Genomic DNA, 20,397 nt, shown 5'->3' on the forward strand with positions numbered 1-20,397 from the left:
CTCTTTACTAAATTGCAAATTTTAAAGGTCTGGTTCTTTATTCCATTGAGTAATTATTTTATGTATGTCCATGCTTTCATTTTTTTGAGGTCTTGCTCTTTATTCCATTAAGTAAATATTTTATATATGCCCATGCTGTGTAGCACAATTGTCAAGCATAGAGTATGTCGAATACCAAACATGTTCAAGCTTAGATGAATTGGTAGTTAGCAAATGCTTGAAGAGAAATCAAAGACAAATATCTTTATCAATTGTACGACGTTTCAACCAAATGACGTGCAACCTTGACTTATCCACAAAGGGGGATGTTTTGGGTACGATTTTGGCTCATCGTCGTGACATGAAACCTGTTTTGGAAGTCGCTACAGTTCCCAAATTAAAGGAGTGCACACTACCAAGAAATTGGATACAAAGCGGTGTCTGATGCAAACGATTGTCAACAATGGAACTACTACCAATGCTACGGGAATTAAGAGACTAGCATATGCTCTCAGCATACACCCACGATAATTCAAGTGACACCGTGTGGACATTCACAATAGACACTGCTAGAGTGAGAAAGCATAGGACCAATTGCTTGAGTGTGGAGGTGATTGATTACGTGGTGTAATTTTGGAACAAAAATACTCAAGTGTCATCAAACAAGAGGACATTTGCAGGAAACAATATGCAAAACATCCCCTCCACATCATGGAGCAAACTGAGGTATCTCCCTTGCATAACATCATGGGTTGTGTTTGAACTTCATAATTAATAAATGGTTTATTGTTCAATAGATTTCTTTATAGACTACTGTCCGCTATTACACAGATGATTCACAACACAAGAATTCTTTTGGAGATTCAGACAAAAAATCCCTAACTGCATTATTGGATTTAGATCCTTTCAATCTCATTGAAACCTTATTACATCATAAAGTTGAAGGAGAGAAACACATGTTGTTGCATTCAACATAAGTGCATGGACTTATTGAGGTGTCCAGTGAACTCCATGAGGTGCAATGATGTGGCCTTGCATGGACCCTTGTGACATTGTCAGTGTGGCATATGTCACCCTAACAAGTAGGATAAGTGCAACGCTAGGTGTAAAACTGTTCCTTCAGTTATAACACTATGGACATCCAATGTGTGCCAAAAGGATGATGATGCTGAATGGAACAAGCTGCCATGCCTACTAGGTAAATGTGAGAAATGCTCTAAGTCTATATTTTTTCCTCTCGGGAACTTCAAGACATTGGTGATGTGTTAATAAAATGGAAGGCATATGAGTATGTGACAGTGGAAACGAAGAAAGGTGGTTCAAAGAGAAGAATCTAGTTGATGTACCCTTAGGAGACTCCACCATCAACAATCATTAAAGAATTCAATTCACATTTGAGATCATTCATATGTCAGTACAGATAGCACATTTGATGTACCCTTAGGAGACTCCACCATCAACAATCATTAAAGAATTCAATTCACATTTGAGATCATTCATATGTCAGTACAGATAGCACATTTGTTATGGCACACTACAACACTGGTATACTATTATGGCATGCTCTAATATGTTAATCCATCACAAAGATATTTGTTGGTTTTTTTAATTGTCTGTTGAACATGTATTTCTTATTGAACAACATACACATGACATGGCACTTCTTTGAGAGTGGTCATGGAAAGGGTGAGCACGATGGTGTAGGGGCCATGGTGAAGCATATGCTCACTGCTGCGGAGTAGCTCAAACCTAGTGGAGCAAAGATTCAAAATGCAAATGACGTGGTGGGCTAAATACAGAAATGATGTCGTCCTCCATTTATTTCTGGAGGTTAAGGCTGGCGATGTGGATCGAAACACAAAATGGGGTTGCACATTGGAACTTGTAAGACACAATGCATTCTTGGTTTTAGTAAGAAAGACAACACACAGCTCCTCTTTCGAAGCTTGCCGTGCTTTTGCTCCTTCTGTATGGATGAAACTTGGGACAAGTGCAACAGCTTGCAACACAGTAGGCCATGGTCCTTAAAAAATCTAGAGCCAATCAATGTGAGCGATGAAGCTCCCATTGTAGATGAAGACACTACATACTTTGAGGACAATGATAGTTTGGTTGATATGTCGGAGGTCGGAGACAATCTTGAGGTCTACACAACGACGGATGAGGAACAAGCAAAGGAGTAATACATACTCTTGTGTTCAGAACTAAAATCTATCCTAACGGAACAAATAAAGGATGGATGGGAGAATGTCTTCAATGTTGGCGATGAGGTAATACGTGGCACATATTATGAAAAGGTGCAATCCACTTAGAGCTATTACGTTCTTCTCAAGAAGGGCCCAACCGCTGTTGTGCATGTAGATGCAGTCATAGTAATAAAGTTTTCTATGCTAAGAGTAAAACATAAGGTGCTCTATAGTGTAACACCTGAGGTGCATTCTAGAATACTACTGAACATCAATTTGTAGTGATTTTTAGGGCACTTTTTACACTCAGTAGGAGTGGTTTTTTCCTTTGGTCTTCCATCATGTTGATTTTTTAATGAGCTCTTATCTCTTTATTATTACAGCATGGTCTCCATTATATTGTCATTGTGTTTTTTGTCTCCCTTTTATAGCATACAAGTTATATTGTAGTGGATTTCTTCTACTTAGAACATTGAATGTCATTGCCTTGTTTCTTACAACCTGGGTTTGATTGTCATGGTCGTGGGCACCTTTTTGCAGGACAAATTCACCTTCTTATGATTATTTCTACTTTGTCTATGCTTCTATTATGTTCTTATAACATGGCTGTTATGATGCTCCCCTACATGTATGCATGGTTTCTCCTTTTGTCTCTACCCCGCTTGCATGTTGTCTCTCTCTTTAGATAGGTAAGTCACACACTTCTAGATCTTATAGGTGAGTCAGCCAGAGCTTTTGGGAGAAAGAAAGAAATCATTTTCAAAATTTTGACATCATTAAGTACATCAATCAATGCTATTCCTTTTAGTTTAAGTACCAGTTTAAGTATCGTTCTATACAGCCATTTATGACAAAACACTTCTCATAAAGTCTAAACCTAATCTATATATGCCATTATGTCATGCATGGAGTATGTTAGGCTTCCCAAACAACAATCAGTGATGCTATCAGTAAAATCTAAAATTCCAAGGTCTTGCGGCATCTTCATTCTCGACCATAGCGCCTTCTTGAGTGGACCCATCCACACACTCTACCCCTATTGAAAAAGCAAAATCAAATTGTTTTCTTTGTAACACATAGAATGCATAGAAATTGTGGTAAACAAAATGCACACATGTGGAAGGTTTCATAACAAGCCTGACTCTTTTGACGTATTCATTTCCTTTGTCCTATCCATTTTGGCCTGACTCCTTTGACGTATTCCCATCTCCTTTGTCCTATCCATTTTGGCCTGACTCTTTATCAGCACCAATTGTGGCATTCTTATTAAAATCATCTCTATTTCAGCCTGCACACACTAGCAGCCAAGCACTCACCTGCCAAAACCACAATATTTTCATGAGACCTTTAAGGTAACTTTTATGTAAAAGATGGTTTAGAATATGTTGTCAAACATATGCTACTCACTGTTTGGAGGATCTGTTGTCAAGTTGTCCAATGAACCCATCTCTTGTCCCTTAAGTAGACCTTGCTTATCTACTTTATTCTCTCCTTTCTTCTTGTAAAGTGATCATTTAGCTAACTTCTTCGTAGGTTTACCACTCAATGGGAAATCTGTATGCGCTATCTTTGATGCTACAACCATAATAAACAGAATCACACAAATTTTGCACTTGATGCATATGATGACAAGGAAAAATCTTACTAGTGTAATTCCAAACCACAATCAATTATGAGCTCAGGTTGTTTTCCCTCCAGTCTCGGCAACTTGCGCATTGGAGAGACCTTCTTCAATTTAATTATACTTGCCTTTTGTTGCTTATCCACAATCATACGACAAGCATCCTCATCAAAATCAAATTTCTCGTCACCTGTTGCATGGATTCTTTTTTTCCAGCTCTCCCTCTTTAGGTTCTTCTTCGCAAAACAACTAACAATCTGCTTTTTCTTTGGAGTCTCCATATCAGCACTTGCAATGGAGACACGTTTCTTTGCAGGTGAAGTGGATGTTTACAAGACCAATTGCGGAGACATCTCTAATAGTGCAGCAATAAATAAAAACAATTATTCAACAACTCAAAATTGCTCTTGTATGCTAAGGAGATGAGATAACCCAGTTCAACAACACATACAAACCAACATATATTGTATAGCCAGTTCACAATATATATTATAGGTAGTCCAGCTCCACATGAGAAATATGTTGAGCACCTAAAAAATATGGTCATGTATTATGAGGAGATATGAGTATCCAGCTCTAGAACACATACTATGGCTAGTCCGTTTGGTGTTTAGGTAATGTCAATAGTACTATACAGTACTATTCTAAGTGTTTAGGCAATGACAGTAGTACTGGAAAATACTATACTAAGTTCTCCTTGGTAGAACTATAAGGAGTACTTCATCAACTTGTATTATACTAAAAAAGTACTACAACATATACTACATCTAGTTCAGTTTGGTGCTTAGGAAATGACTCTAGTATTATTTAGTACTATATTATGCTTCCTTTAGTAGATTTATGAGTAGTATTGTACTATACTAACATTACTTTGCCTAGTAAGTATTGTAATAATTTATGTGCAGTATTGTACTATACTAACAGTACTTTACCTTGTACTATAGTAATTCATGTGTAGTTTTGTCCTATATTAACAGTACTTTGCCTTGCAATACAGTGGTAATTCATGTGTAGTTATGTACTATAGTAATAATACTTTTCCTTCACACAATAATACTTATTTATAAAAACTATTTAGTGCCAATGAATAATTTCTTGAGATTTCTGAAAGGTGTACCTAAATTATGTTATGTTTATAGCCAATATTATACTATTTATGTAAAAAGTACAAGCCAGTACTATACTAATTATTTAGACAGTGCATGGGACCTCGGTTTTAGGACTAGGGCACTGTATTATGCAATAGCTTGTACTTGTAGTCCTACAACAAAAGTACTGGTGATGGGTATTACTAAACTATGATTGGGTGTTAGTACAACTATGATATTAATACATCCCTATGACACCAATGTACTTTGCAATTACTGTAAAAGCGAAAACCATGCTAAAAGAGTATGGTACCTTTTGGTATAGCTGTGGTATAATCCTTTGTTTAGTGAAGACCAAGTTGTTTGCCCACGCCTCGGGCACTTCCTTTGCAACACAATGAGCACCTTTACATTCCAAGCCATTCACGAAAACAATGGACGCACAAAATGTGTGATACACATGAAAGCAGGGTGTCAAATAAAGAGAATGTGGGGGAGAGGGAGAGATTCAAACCCTAGCAAGCAACCACACACACACAAGAGAGAGCAAGACACAAGAGAGATGGATAGCTGAATTTTCTTCTATCTTCTTCTTCTCTAAACCAACATAACATAAAGATAAGACAACACACTATCTGGGTTAGTACTCAACTACTACAACACAACTGCTACAACATACAAGGGTCGGTCCATAATGTGAACCCGACTAAATGAGCTGACACTATAACTATGCCAGGCTCTAGTAATCCAAAATGGCTGTCACATAGGCCTGTCATCCCACTGGCCCCATATCACCCATAATCTCACCAACCATGCCAATGGTGTAGATGCGGAAGCTATCACCCATGCGGGTCATCAATGTTCGTCATAGCACTAGTTGAGCTCGATATCTCAACACTCCCTCTCGATATCTCAACTCTCCCTCTCGAGCTCAACTCCACACACTGCACTCCAAGTAAGCTCCTAAACCTGTGGAGCTTCTCTATGCCCAATGCCTTCGTTTGAAGATGTCAGCCACCTGATCCTCTGTGCTGATATATACCAGATCTACATCTCCTTCTAGAACCTTCTCCCTCACGAAGTGATAATGCACCTCAATGTGCTTCGTTCTAGCATGATATATTGGGTTACTGACCAACTACATGCTGCTCATGTTGTCACAATATATGACAACTGCCCTATCCATGGGCTCTCCCATGTCACCAAGTAGCTTATGAAACCAAGCTACCTCACAAGCTGCCATAGCAGCACCCCTATACTCTACCTCTGTAACTCGCCAAGGAAACTATTGGCTGCTTCTTACTGCTCCAACTCACAGCAGCACTTCCAAATGAGAACATAAAACCATTGGTAGATCTTCTGTCTACAATACTACCAGTCCAATTAGCATCTATGTACCCATGCAACTATATCTCTGTACTACCAGCCTCATAGAAAAGTCCATAATCAACTGAGGACTTTATGTACCTGAGGATCCGTCTAGCCACATCCAAGTGTGGATTCCTAGGGGCCTGCATAAACTGACTCACAAGTCCAACATCATAGCTCAAGTCTAGCCTTGTAATGGTCATGTAGATCAAACTACCCACTATGCGCCTGTATGTAGTGTGTGGTCCTCCAAAAGCTCACCTGTATCTACGAAAAGCTTTGTGTTCTGCTCCAATGGCACTGAAATAGGCTTACATCCTGTCATACCATACTTGGACAACATGTCCAAGCCATACTTCCTCTGCAATAACAAAATGCAATGAGGTAATCTCACCACCTCTATGCCCGGGAAATATCGCAGTAGCTCACCCAAATCCTTCATCTCAAACTTCTGCTTCAAAAGCATCCTGACATCATGTATGTCTGCATCACTACTATCACCAATGATAATCAAGTCATCCACATAGATGACTAATAGCATGATCCCTCTATCTGTCTTTTTCACATATAGTGAAAAATCTACATTGGATATCTAAAATCCAATGGTAACAAGATACTCCCCGATCTTGTTTGACCATGCTCTGGGTGCCTGCTTCAAGCCATACAAGGCTTTGTGTAACCTGCACACAAAATCTGGATGTGCATCACTCTCGTAACCTCGTGGCTGCATCATGTACACTTCTTCTTGCAAATCACCATGCAAGAAAGCATTATTTACATCCATTTGATGTAAAGACCAACCCTTCGTTGCAGCCATAGCAATGATAGCTCTCATAGTTGCGATTCTTGCAATCGAGAATGTCTCCTGATAGTCTATGCCATAAGTCTGCGCATAGCCCTTGGTAACCAATCTTCCCTTGTACCTACTCACTGAACCGTCAGCATTGTGCTTGACTTTATACACCCACTTACATCCAATTGCCTTCTTTTCCTTAGGCAAAGGCACTAACTCCCATGTTGCATTTGCATCCAATGCTACCATCTCCTCATCCATGGCATCTTCCCATTTCTTATTTCAAATTACCTACTCAAAGAAAGTGAGCTCAACCTCCTGTATTGCTTTTACCATGTAAGCATAATGATGGGTTTTATAATCCATCATATCTCAACCTGTCATCAACAGGGTATCTAACCCTCGTAGACCTACACATACACACCTGGATCACTACCAGGTGTCCTCAAAACAGCCCTGGTTCTCCTTACACCAGGAGTAACCATAGACGGAATGCCAAGCTCCTCATCAAGGCTCTGCTCAGAGAGCCACTAGAGTCACCATCTACATATAAGTGACTTGCTGACAGGTCAGGCACACAAAAGGTTGATCTACCTTTTCCTTCCCTTTCTGTGATACATGTGTACCTGCATCATTCCTCAACCTGCCTAACCTTGAGACCATGGGCTAACATTGGATCCACTGCTCGAGGACTCCCCAGGTCCACTCAGCACCTATGATTGCTGATCTACATATGGTGCAGCATCAACACTTCTTACATCTGCATCTTCTATTGCCTTCACTACTGGTGCATACCAGCTACTCATCTCATCGAAGATAATATCTCTGCTTACTCGCATCACGAGTGATAGGGTTATAGCATCTATAATCTTTTTGCTCCATAGCATAACCAATGAAGATGCATTTCTCTGCCTTTGGATCCAACTTTATTCTCACTTCATCAGGAACATGTACATATGCAATACATATGTTCTCACTTGAGACACATTCGGTCTTATGCCTGTAAACTTTTGTTTAGGAATCATACTATGAACAACTGCAGTGGGTGTCATGTTCATAATGTACATGTTGAAATATACAAGTGCATAGGGTGTGTGAGGGAACAAGCCCTTGGTTAGAGGCTGTAAAAGAGAATCTGTAAATGTAAGAGAACCTGTGAAAAGGTGAGAAGAATCTACTGGGAGAGAATAAAGGGTAGCATGAGAAGATTTAGGAAGTGTAGAGATATTCTGGGAAAAGTGAAGAGGTGGAGAGAATCAAGAAAAAGAGGAGTGAATCAAGGAGAAATCAGTGGGATTTGATGCTTGGATGTAAACACTATAAATTAAGGCATTGCCTAATGAGAATTTACTGGTTTTTGATTATCCATGCTTACATTAAGCTATTAGTTAATTGCTCACTAATTATGTCTTAATTATTTATTAATTACATCTTAATTATTTATTAATCACTTTGTTAATGATGTTGATTCTAGTATTTGATCCACCATAGCTCATCACATTGCTCTAATTTTAACATGGTATCAGAGCCATGTCTAGAATTCATCAAGTTTATGAGCCCATTATCTAGTTAATTAGGATTAGTAGATAATTAGAAATTAATCAAATTTTTAGTTATTTTTCAACTCACCTCTGTACCCCCAGCTGGTGGAGGAGCTCTAGCTCCTTGCACACTCAACATTAGGCCAAACCCTTCTAGCCCAACATAGCAAGCATCTCCACGATCTAGCCCATCAAGAAAGAAGCGCAAACCGCCGGCGGATAAAGGAGAAATCGCGATTTTAGCCAGCACAATTTTTTATGAGGAAATTGCAGATCTTGTCTTCATCCAATCAAATTGCTCTAATTCCTCAGAGCTCCAAGGGTTTTCAAGCATGCTCTACAAGCTGGTGAAGTCAAAATTCAATTTGATCAAGTCTACAGTGAGATCCAAGCTCTTTATCAAATCTGCAGGTGACTTTGGTAAAACAGAGATTAAGCATTTAATGTTTGGTCAAATCTTGTGTTTCTTGGCTTAATCCTCTACTAGAATAATTGCTATTGATGGCCTTGAAAGGATTTGAGCTTATTTGAAGTCTAAGGCCCCAGATCTGGACTCCTCGCATACTCTGTTTTTTGCACACAAAACAGAGGATTAATTTGCTAGTCAGTGATTAGTCAATGCTAATCACTATATTTTGGTACAATTGAGGATTCAAATTAACCATTAGGTATCTGATACAGATCCCTATAGCTTCAGATTACAATTCGGAGTTGGTTTGATACTCCAACCATTCCGTACAAATTGGTTACCCTTGATTTAATGTAATTTCTGGTAAAATTATGCTGATAAATTTATGGTAATCATCATTTTGCATTTAACCCTTGGTTAATGCCTATAAATCTCACTCAAATTCAAGATTATGGTAATCATCATTTTGCATTAACCCTTGGTTAATGCCTATAAATCTCACTCAAATTCAAGATTATTCACAGCCAGAGTTGCATTTGGAAATGTGCATTAGAATGAATGCTATACGCATTATGTATTGGGCATATTACATTAGTGTAAAAATGGGATCAGACACTGCCCTTGTCCAGAATAAGGCAAGAGGTAAGACCTCCCACATAGATTTGGGTTTGCATTGCATAATGACACATGCATAATGACACAAGATAAACATCAAAAGCCCAAAAGAACTGTCAAACAAACATTTAAACATGTTGCTCACATGGAGCAAGAAGACCTGATGGACAAGCTCATGGCCCCAGCAATGAAAGAAGAAGAACATCTCCTTCCAAGAGAAAGATCCACACCAAGAAGATCTAAAGGAAGCATTGAAGGAAGACATGGACACGAGAAGAGAAGTTACCACAAGAAGACTGAAAGAAGAGGAAGACATGGACGTGTGAAGAGAAGCTACCACGACAAGAAGACTGAAGACAAGAGAAGATGTGAGGCTCCAAAGAGTGAGGAGCCATGTGAAAATCTCTGAGAGAGAGAGAGAGAGACCCCACAACCCAATGTAACCTGTCCCAACAAAGTAAAACCACCTCTAAGCCAGCGATGATGTAGGCCACGTGGTAGATAGATGTATGTGTGAGCACTTTAGTCAAGGTCGCGGGCACTTGTAGTAAGTCTTGGACACATAGAGAGAGAGAGTGTCAAGGACTATGAGTTTAGGGACTTGAGGCACTGGTTGCAAACTATCAAGGAAGAGAGAAACTTGGTACAGGGTCCAGGTGTGCTAAGTTAACTTGAGGGGAGGTGTGCTAGACACTGGTCGGCGGACTATCAAGTAAGAGAGAAACTTGGTATAGGGTCCAGGTGTGCTAGGAGTATTCACTTGAGGGGAGGTGTTGAAATATACAAGTGAATAGGGTGTGTGCAGGAACAAGCCCTTGGTTAGAGGCTGTAAAATAAAATCTGTAAATGTGAGAGAACCTGTGAAAAGGTGAGAAGAATCTATTGGGAGAGAATAAAGGGTAGCATGAGAAGATTTAGGAAGTGTGGAGATATTCTGGGAGATATTCTGGGAAAAGTGAAGAGGTGTAGAGAATCAAGCAAAAGAGGTGGAGTGAATCAAGTAGAAATCAGTGGGATTTGATGCTTGGATGTAAACACTATAAATTGAGGCATTGACCTAATGAGAATTTGTTGGTTTTTGATTATCCATGCCTACATTAAGCTATTAGTTAATTGCTCACTAATTACATCTTAATTATTTACTAATCACTTTATTAATGATGTTGATTCTAGTATTTGATCCACCATAGCTCATCACATTGCTCTAATTTCAACAGTACACAGCAGTTGCTACTGCTTCTGCCCAAAAGTAATGTGGCATATTCTTTTCCGCCATCAAGGCACGTGCCACTTCTACAATGTGCCTATTTTTCCTTTCTGCACTGCCTCTTGATTCCCTGCTTTCTCAAAAAATCATTGAACCGTCATTGGAGAAATATTCTCCCCCACCATCTGATCTTAGGCATTTTATTTGCATGATGCCTCTTGAGAAGAGATCCCGACAAGGGTGTGGTAGCCAACACAAAGGGGAAAGAGTAGATGAAGCTCTTACCCTTGTACTGCTTCCTGTGCTTCTCTTGCTTGCCCTGCTTCCTTTGCCTGAACCAAGCTCTAATACCATGAGAAGGTGTAGCGGAGAAGAGAGCTTGAGCTCTTGCAAGCACACACACACTCACTCACACAAACCCTAGAAGAGAATACACAAGGTGAGAGACTAAAAATTCTTGTTCTTCTTTATACAATAAAAAAGGTTTACAAAGAAGATAAAGTGACTAACACACATAATAGAGTATATACAAGTGGTCCATAATGTGAATACGCTAAGTGGAGTGGGTAGGTGTGGACTAGTCAATGTAGTCCAGCTATAGAATCTCTCGCGAAGATATGTTGGTGTGCCGGCTACCAAACTTGTCAGTTATGTAAATGTCGAATGGCCATGCAGGCACTATGTGAGTGTCAGCTCATGTTGAGCTTGATATCTCAACAACCTATACCATGCCTATTCTACCAGCACAACCATCTCAACAACCTATACCATGCCTATTCTACCAGCACAACCATCAACACACCGCATAATGTTAGTTAATTAAATGATAATTGAGGAGATGCTGGAGGAAGGAGAATATGTATAGGAGCCTAAACCAACTATAGAGGAAATAGATGATAATTGGAAGGTAATCTCGGAGTATTTCCTAATGTAAGGGAATACATCAGTACTAGTATTCCAAGTTGCAGTGTAATGGAAGGACCAGGAGATTAATACCACAGTGGAGGAGAGCCCCTCTATAATGCTACCACTATTAAGGACCTCACTAAGTGGCTAAGTGTCCTCATAAGTTTAATGCAATAAACTCGCAAACTACTCAAGTCAACATATACCCTGGGTGGAGTTGTGTAAAGTGTGGAATTGACCATACGATCAAGGACTATCCTTACAAGGACACTTGAGAGTCTTCAAAAACTATCAATCTAACCACGGGACTCTGAATGATTAGGGTGCAATCTAGGATGGTAATGATACCACTCAATGTCATAACTCGTGCACAAGCATTAAAGACACCGAAAGACAAGGGAGAACCATTAGCTAAGTCTTCTACGCGAATAACGGGAAGAAGACAAAGAGTAAAGAAGGTGGGATGAGGAGATGTTGTTGCAAGTTGCAATGGAAATTCGTGCACAAGCATTGAAGACCCCGAAAGACAAGGGAGAACCATTAGCTAAGACTTCTACACAAATAACAGGAAGAAGACAAAGAGTAAAGAAGGTGGGAGGAGATGCTATTGCAATGGAAATTCAGGACGATTTAGATGAGGGAATGATTGAAAATGTATCCTCACTAAGTCAAACCAAGAACAAGTGTTGACCAAAAAATATGAGGAAGTAACATGGAAGGAAATCAAACTAGTGGGGAAGAGCCCTAGACATCAAGGGGAGTGGGTGAATACCTTGGGCAGATACCCAAATGCCCAGAAGGAGATCAAAAAGCTAGAGGTTGCATGAGCCTTAGTCCAAGAGAGTCAGAATGTGATTGTGATGAAAGGCCGTAAGCTAGTTGGGCGGTTGAAACAGTCTATCCTAGGCAAAATATTGCGATGAAAGCCAAATGGCTGAATGTGCCACATACTGTTTCAGAACACAGTGAGGGTGAAACCGACTCAGTTGAGGAAGGAAGGAATGACCTATTTTTCATGAATTTTTAGTAAAGGACGGGAATATCCTCTTTATGACTCAACAAGTCCTATTTTAGGCTCATACATTAATGAGGTTGGATGGGCTATACACATTTCTCTCTATAAAAATGAAGATGCCATTTGGAACTTGGTGGCTAAGAGAAAATTTCAGATTGTGGACTGATATGAAATACTGGATGGAAAAGCCAAATGCAGACCGATCCTCCAACCTATGAAGGAATACTTTTGTCTCTTGGAAAGGATGTAGATAAAGAGGAAGGTAGAGGTAATCTACTTGAACTTGTCCAAATCCTGGTTAACCAAATGGGAAAGTATTACGAGAATCTTGGTTAACCAAATAGGAAAGGATGTAGATAAAGAGGAAGGTAGAGGTAATCTACTTGAACTTGTCCGAATCCTGGTTAACCAAATGGGAAAGTATTACGAGAATGATGACACAAATGCAACACTTCTAGCTGTGTACAAAGGTTATCAAGCTCTTGCGATCCTAGATGGGTGAGCTAGAGTGAGAATCATCACAAAACAATGTTGGGAGAAATGGGGAAAGCCAGCCTTAGAGTAGACAAACCTCATTGTAAAGATGGTTGACAGTACCATGTCATGACCCATGGGAGTTCTCTAGAACTTGAAGATGAAAGTCTTCTCTTTTCGCTACTACCATATGGTTGCCCATGATGAATTTTACCGAGCATGCAAATTCGTACAATGTGATTCTCGAAAGGCCTTTTATGAGAAGTGCCAAATTGTCACATGATTGGGTCACAAATCACATCTATCACATGATTGGGTCACAGATCACATCTATCTATGGAAGGATTCACAAATCCTAAAAGTGGACGTGCGAACTTGAAAGATGCATAAAGTGGTTGTACAAACTTGCAAGACACATCCAATGGATGGGGGTTTGCATGGGAATGATTCAAAACTACACATAAAACCACCTCGTAACTATGTGGAACTCCTGAACCACTAGACCCTTCATAAAGAGAGAAAATCTTCTTGTATGATTCTCTTCCAAATGATGATTTTTGCAAGAATTGGATGCATATATTAGACACAATAGATGTCATGGGAAAGACTAGGATGAAGTTTGTGGAACATGATGAGAAAGATGAGATGCTAGTTATCATACGAATGTTGTGATCCTCAGTGTGATGAACCAGTCTGAGGAGAGCTCTTCAAACGAGCAGGGATCTGAACCTAATAAAGAGAAAAAAACCTTGATTTCAGCCGCAAGGTTGAAGTTTCAAAGATGGCTGAAGAAGAAACGTTATCGAGCAAATCACGGCAGTGAGATTCTAAGAAGAGGACCCATGAATGCACAATGGCTGAGATGCGTTGAAGCTCTTGAAGTTCTTGAGGAATTTTTTAAGAATTGGGGAAAGGAGTTAAGCTGGTTAATGTTACTAATGTGGTAAGAGAAAAAATTTAGCCAAGGTCCCCCTAAGCTCACAAGGTCAGCAAGAAGGAAACAAAACAAAGCTTTGGTGGTGAGGTTGAAGCGGAACGAAAGGAAAAAAGAGCTTTCATAGGAAGGGACGAGGAACTCAATTTGCGGAAGGTTCCTAACCATTTCAAACCCTTTGATGCTGATGATGAGAGGAAGGTAGTTCACCTACATGAACAATGCTCGAAGGGTGATCAAACGGGCTCCTTGTATGATCGCTCCTTGTATGATGGACCTGCAAGATGGACCTGCAAAGGTGAAAGAGGTGATGGACTTGTAGAGGTGAATATTGTACAGACCAGTGAAGACCCCAAACCTTTCTTCATTACCACAAACCTCACCCTAGGAAGAAGAGACGTTGATAACCCTGTTCAAAGAATTTAAGGACTACTTTGCTTGGAGTTATAAGGACATGAAGGGAGTGCTGCCAAAAGTGGTGCAACACATCCCTATCATGGAAGGTTTGAGGTTGGTTAAGCAACGTCCATACCAAATGAATCCAAAATATTCAGCAATTGTAAAAAAGGAGGAAATTGATAAACTCATTGTTGCATATTTCATTTATGAAATTGAGCACACGGATTGGGTTTCACCAATTGTGATCATACCCAAGAAAATCGAAAAGCTTTGCGTGTGTATTGACGTGTGTATTGACTTAAAGAAGGTGAATGTGGTGACCTGTAGGGATCATTACCCATTGCCATACATACAAAGAGCACCTTCTATAAGGGTGGAAGGTGCGAAAGTCTAATTTTTTGGTTGGGGTTTCAGGATACAACCGAGCCATTGCACTGGAGGACCAATACAAAATTGCTTTCACCACCACCTGGGAAACCTTTACATATAAGGTGTATGGTTGCCCCCTTTCAAAAAAGGGATAGTCTACTAAGTCTTAGCTTGGAGAAAATTTCCTACTCATCATCGACACCTTGACCATGTAAAGATTCAAGGATATGATTTGTAGGTAAGACCTAGTCCTATCTCACAGGGGGAGCGTGGTCTTCTAAAAGTCAAATTACCCATGGGTTAATTGATCATAATTTGGGCAACTACTAATCTTGATTCCTAGAGACAACGCTTTTTTCCTCATCCATGCAAGGCACACCCGCTGGCCTAGTCTCCTAGAATAGAGTTGCTCAAGAATCTATTTATCTAGCGTAGGGCTTTCACTTAATCTGTTGGAAAGCTACCTGACTAATCGGGCCCACCCATGTGTAGGATGGTGTCATCGGGGCATTCCATCCTCCCACTTTCCACCCTACTCATGTATCAATTTGTTTTCTAATTAATCTTACCACACTGTTTGACATAAATAAACATGTTCCTTAATTAAGGCCCTTTCACAAGGTTCGTTAAAACATCCTCTTTCCACACTACAATAATGACAAAGATAAGATTTATAAAAAAAATGTTTATACAAGAATCAATTCCATACAAGCTAAACCGGCTCTCTTATTCTTTTCCTTTATACTTCCGATGATCTAGAATTTGGCCTTCCAACCTCTACATGCTGGGCAAAATCCTACGGAACCATACATCTCGTCGTCAACCATTGGGCGAGGACTCAAGCCGTCGCCCTCTCAGGCTCCGTCGCTTGATCCTCCCGCCTCTTAGAGGGATGCCTATGCACTAGGGTGGGCTAATTCACCGCACTAGCCTAGGCCCTCAGAACTAGGCAGCATCATAATTACTCGCCTCAATCGGCGAACCTCATTCTCCCAATGGTATAAGAGATACCATGGGAGCGGACTCCGGGCCTTACTAATGTCTCCGTCGTCTAGCTACACAAGCACAAGAACGGGTAGCATCAAGGCAGGGAGAAGTTGTACCTATACCTTAATTTAACTATGATAACAATCCATTTACTCAACTAAAGCATAGGACTAGAATCCATGTTACCTTCTTAAGAAAACAATCCTTTTTACAAAGATTTTAGCATTTCAACTTGAGATTGCGATAAGACATTCTTTATTAAGGCATATGCTGTTGTTTAAGATAACACAAACTTTAACTAGTAAATCAATCAAATAAATCACTATTAACAACTAATAGAGAAGCCGGGGCCATACCTCAACCCCTAAGAATGATATATAATTAAAAAATAATATATATATATATACCTGATAGAAATTTATCGTTTATCGTTATAAACGTCTGTATATAGCCGCAAACGTGCTATCTTTAGAAACACGTTGCTTTTTCACATTTTTAATATGCATAGACTCTAAATATGTAAAAGTACTCTAAATACGACCTCGTATCACCTAAATTCTTCCCATATCTTATGTAGCTCCCCTTCTCAAACTGTAAGAAAGTTTAATGTGGATGCTAACACACGACTGGATAGAGGCTTGGGATACACACCAACACCTCCTCTTACAAAATAGAAAACTTTATCATCCCTATGGCATTCTTCAGCTTTTTAATATAATTTGTGCCCATCTACAATCTTTAATAACATCCTTAATATATGACTTTTTACCAGGTTCTCATAGAATATCCCACATTACCTAAGGAAGAGGATCTACATGCTTTACATGATTTATTAATCACCAAGAAACCACCGCCTCCTTCTAATGATGGGAATGGAGATAAAAGGGATGATATAGAGGACATCACTTACTCATGGTATTTAGTCCTATAACTTCTTAGTTATCTACTATTATTCATGAAAATAAAAATAAAGAGATCCAATTCCTCCACTAATCGAGAGAGATTTTCTTGACACATCTTTTGATTTTCCCACTGACACTCTTTCCCGCGAGGAACTACTGGACAATTAGTTAGAGGCTGAGGCTTATCCTTTGCCACACAAGCATGATGCAGCGGGTCCTAATATTGACCCCATCTTGGATCTCCTAGCCCCCAAATATGATCATCGTTTTGGTAGGGAATCCCCTTTTGATGCACCAAGCCCTTCTACATATAACCTTGTTCAAGCCACAGCCTTCAAATGTACCATACTCTTTAGTTGGTGATAGGCTTGATGATAGAGAATTGGGGCAAATGGAATAGTAAGAGACCTTATGGTCTAATGGTGCAAAATGCTCTCGACTAGCCAACCCGTGGGTAGTTGGTGGATTTGCTTGAGATATGTCTTGTCACATACATGATTACCCACACATACAAGTGATGGAGGCACGAGCATTCTTGAGTCATGGGGAGGCTACAAAGAGATTCAAGTGGATGCTACAAAGAGATTTAAAAGGATGCTGATGGGCTAGGTTGCACGTGCCAACTTTGGTATCCAACGGGTGCGTCTATTTAGCGAGCCAAGAGCAGTGAGCACAGAGCAGTGAGTAGAAATAAAGTCCTTGTGAAAGTGAGCAAGTAGGGGCATGGTATGATGTTAAGCGAGCATGTAATGTTAAAGAGAAGAGTGAAACCATAGTGCTACTCTATAATGAACAGAACAAAGAAGACTAAAAAAGTTTAAAAATGACTATTGCAAATAAAGCATTTTCAAATGAATGGTGCGGATATAAAAAATCACTACAAAACTCATACTACTTGGCTCGCTAAAAAGACATTATATTGGTCATTGAGCTACTAATAGAAACAAACTATTGTTGCAACCACATGGAAACCACAGCAACCAGAGAGCATATAAATCAAGCCATTAAGATGCACACCAATTTTAATAGCCATACCACTGACACAACAATATAATACTCTTTAGAAACCATAACCATAGGATTTAAAAATTTTATAATCCAAATAAAAATTGTCCAACAATCAGCTACATGCTATTGTAAAAAACATTCAGAAGCATAACATCCATCAAAACATTACTTCCAATAGTCCCAAAAAAATGATTGTCTCAATTAAAAAAAAGACTATCTCTAATGGCATTTTGATGTAGACATGTGATCCTCATAACTGCAAGAGACACAAAGAAAAGAAAATAAGCTTTATCAATACAAAATTATTCTCTACTAACATATTTATCTTTTCAACATGCATACCTTTGCTGAGTATGGTTCTAACAGGTGATCATAGATCTGCTCATCCTTGTCTAACATTATGACATTGCGATCCATAAATGCTGCCACTAGCCCAAGAGTTCCAGTGCCAGTAAACAAATCCAAAATCGTGTCCCCAGGACGACTGAAGACAGAGACGATGTATTTGCTAAGCCGCTGACCTCTCTGACAACCGCCCCGCCATGGTCTACCCTTTCTCTTCACCAGATCCTCCGATGGCACTCTTGAAAACGCACACAAACCATTAACCATATGCCATAAAGATCACTGAAAATCATTTTAAATTCTATCTTGATTTGAATGCATATACATACATGTCAAAGATAAGATCTTGCCCTACATCAAGATCATCACCTAGTGCCAAATCCCTTAGTTGATCCCCATGCATCACAAAGCTTGTAGCAGGAGATGTTGAGCGAACAAAAACAGCCAATATTAGACAAGTGACTTACAAGCAAAGACACATTGGTTGTTCATGCATTTTCACCTTAAATGGGACAAAGAAGATTTGCACAAATGACAGCCCCAAAGAGAACAACACCAATACCTGGGTAGTAATCATTTGCCCCATCTTCTTCCCAATAGGTGGAGTACACCTCACAACCTGTCTATGATAAATGCCAAACCCAACGCTCTGTGCAACCTGCTCAATGGTCACTCCTTCTTCCATAGTGTACAGGCATGTAAAGAAGCCTCGATCCGAGAGACAAGAATCAACAACTTTAAAAGTAGAGTCATACATGCCATCCCCAATCTTATTCCAATATGGAACCTTGTTTGCAACACAACCTCCAATGATGATATTTGAGGGGAAGTCTGCAAATATCAACTCCACACAGTAATCGGACCCTCTACTCTTGACATTCCCTACTGTGCAAATAACATTCATGGCATCAAGCACTTGCTTTCCCAATGAGGATGCATCCTCCATGTTCACAAAAGTAGCTGCAAGGTCCTCAATACTGACATTGAAGGCATAAATGGTTCCTATAGACAGGTTTTTGACATTTAACACACATAGTCTTAAGTCAAAACAATCGGATCATGATAGAGATGAGGTAGGAAGCTCACATACCTGGAGCTTGCAATGTCTTGGTTATGATGTCAGTTGGTTGTATCCCACCTGCACTACTATTGGATGTCTGTTGTTGACTCTGCTCCTTATTTGCTTCCATTGCTCGATTCACCTCCAATGCACAATTCACTATTTCCCTCCCTAAATTCACTGGCAATGACTTACGAAAAGAAGCCGATGCAATCGATGTTGCATGTGATGTGGATGTGGCCTCATTATGATCAATTTGCTGGCTACGAAGCTCCAATATAGACTTATGTTGGCGATACAGATCAAGCTCCTCCTCAGGCACATGGTTTCTTTCAAGGTCCAACCACCACGGGCAGAAACGAGACTCTATGCTTGACATGGCCTGTTCAATGACAAACATGGGTAAACACAACTCACCCTCAATATGAACATGTTTCTCAATCATGGATTCAAAATGACAAATTCAATCACTTACTCTTCCAAGCTTCAAATCGGCATACATATAAGATTGATTGTCAACACAAAGCCACACACTAGCGAGAGGGGGTAAAATATCCAATTGGTGCTCCTCAATTTCAGAAAGCAACCATCTGCAAGCCAAAGCCCAAATGATAAAACAACACACAGAAAGAAGCATGCATGTTTTTTAACAAGGAATATCTGGGTTATGTTGTAGGAAAACCTATAAACGACTCGCCGTGCAGCACTTTGTAGGCCTGGTTGATGGTCAATATCATGGCTAAATTTTATGCCTCCTTCGTGCACTTTGAAAGCCCTTTTGAAGTACTTTCTTCTGCATAGAACAACAAAAGAGGTGAATCGGCTCTCACCTGGCAACCTGACTCGATCGGCATTTTTAATATCATTTTGGATTCTCAAACCCAGCTCCGTGATCTGAAGCCAGTAGGAGTACATGTGCAGCCATTCCCTAACCTTTGTCTTATCATTTGGCATACCCTCAAGTGATCGCACTGCAGCCTGAGAGTTGTCCAATATCTTGACAATGTGAGCCTTATCTGTGTCTCTGATGCAAGCAGAACCTATCATATTGAGCTTTTCCTCTGTGGCCACATGATTGGTTGACGCGTGCCATGGGAGGGAGAGCACCGCACACCAAAAGGCCTCGCCATTGGAGGGATCAGCAATCCTTGCATATTTTGATGTTTTTCCTCTGTAGAGAACTTCTACCTT

General features: G+C 39.8%; 1 protein-coding gene and 1 long non-coding RNA gene across 2 annotated transcripts; both read right to left on the minus strand.

Annotated features, from left to right (window-relative positions):
• Nucleotides 1-3,347: 3,347 nt before the first annotated feature.
• Nucleotides 3,348-5,343, minus strand: LOC147632268 (uncharacterized). The gene is made up of 3 exons (XR_015267181.1): nt 5,188-5,343; nt 3,573-3,740; nt 3,348-3,481 (listed from the first exon to the last, which is right to left on the minus strand). It is a non-coding gene; the product is annotated as an uncharacterized LOC147632268 (long non-coding RNA).
• Nucleotides 5,344-13,877: 8,534 nt separating this feature from the next.
• On the minus strand, nt 13,878-20,039 carry LOC147632269 (uncharacterized). Its single transcript, XM_086807841.1, has 5 exons — nt 19,889-20,039; nt 19,682-19,796; nt 19,237-19,588; nt 18,883-19,148; nt 13,878-13,931 (listed from the first exon to the last, which is right to left on the minus strand). The coding sequence occupies exons 2-5, from the start codon at nt 19,706-19,708 to the stop codon at nt 13,878-13,880; spliced, it is 699 nt and encodes a 232-aa protein (XP_086663967.1). The 5' UTR covers nt 19,709-19,796; nt 19,889-20,039.
• Between the last annotated feature and the right edge of the window lie 358 nt (nt 20,040-20,397).

This window comes from Cibotium barometz, chromosome 13, assembly GCF_041138505.1.
Source record: "Cibotium barometz isolate CiBa-2024 chromosome 13, ASM4113850v1, whole genome shotgun sequence".
NCBI lineage: Eukaryota > Viridiplantae > Streptophyta > Polypodiopsida > Cyatheales > Cibotiaceae > Cibotium > Cibotium barometz.

Bases quoted from the DNA above. Each gene is read 5' to 3' on its own strand.
- LOC147632269 (XM_086807841.1), bottom strand. From the start codon at position 19,708: ATGTATGCCGATTTGAAGCTTGGAAGA. The intron at 19,589-19,681 runs GTAAGTGATTGA...GTCATTGAACAG, and splicing joins CCGATTTGAAGCTTGGAAGA to GCCATGTCAAGCATAGAGTC. The intron at 13,932-18,882 runs GTTGTTGATTCT...TCTCTTTATTAG, and splicing joins TGTATGACTCTACTTTTAAA to GTTCAGATCCCTGCTCGTTT.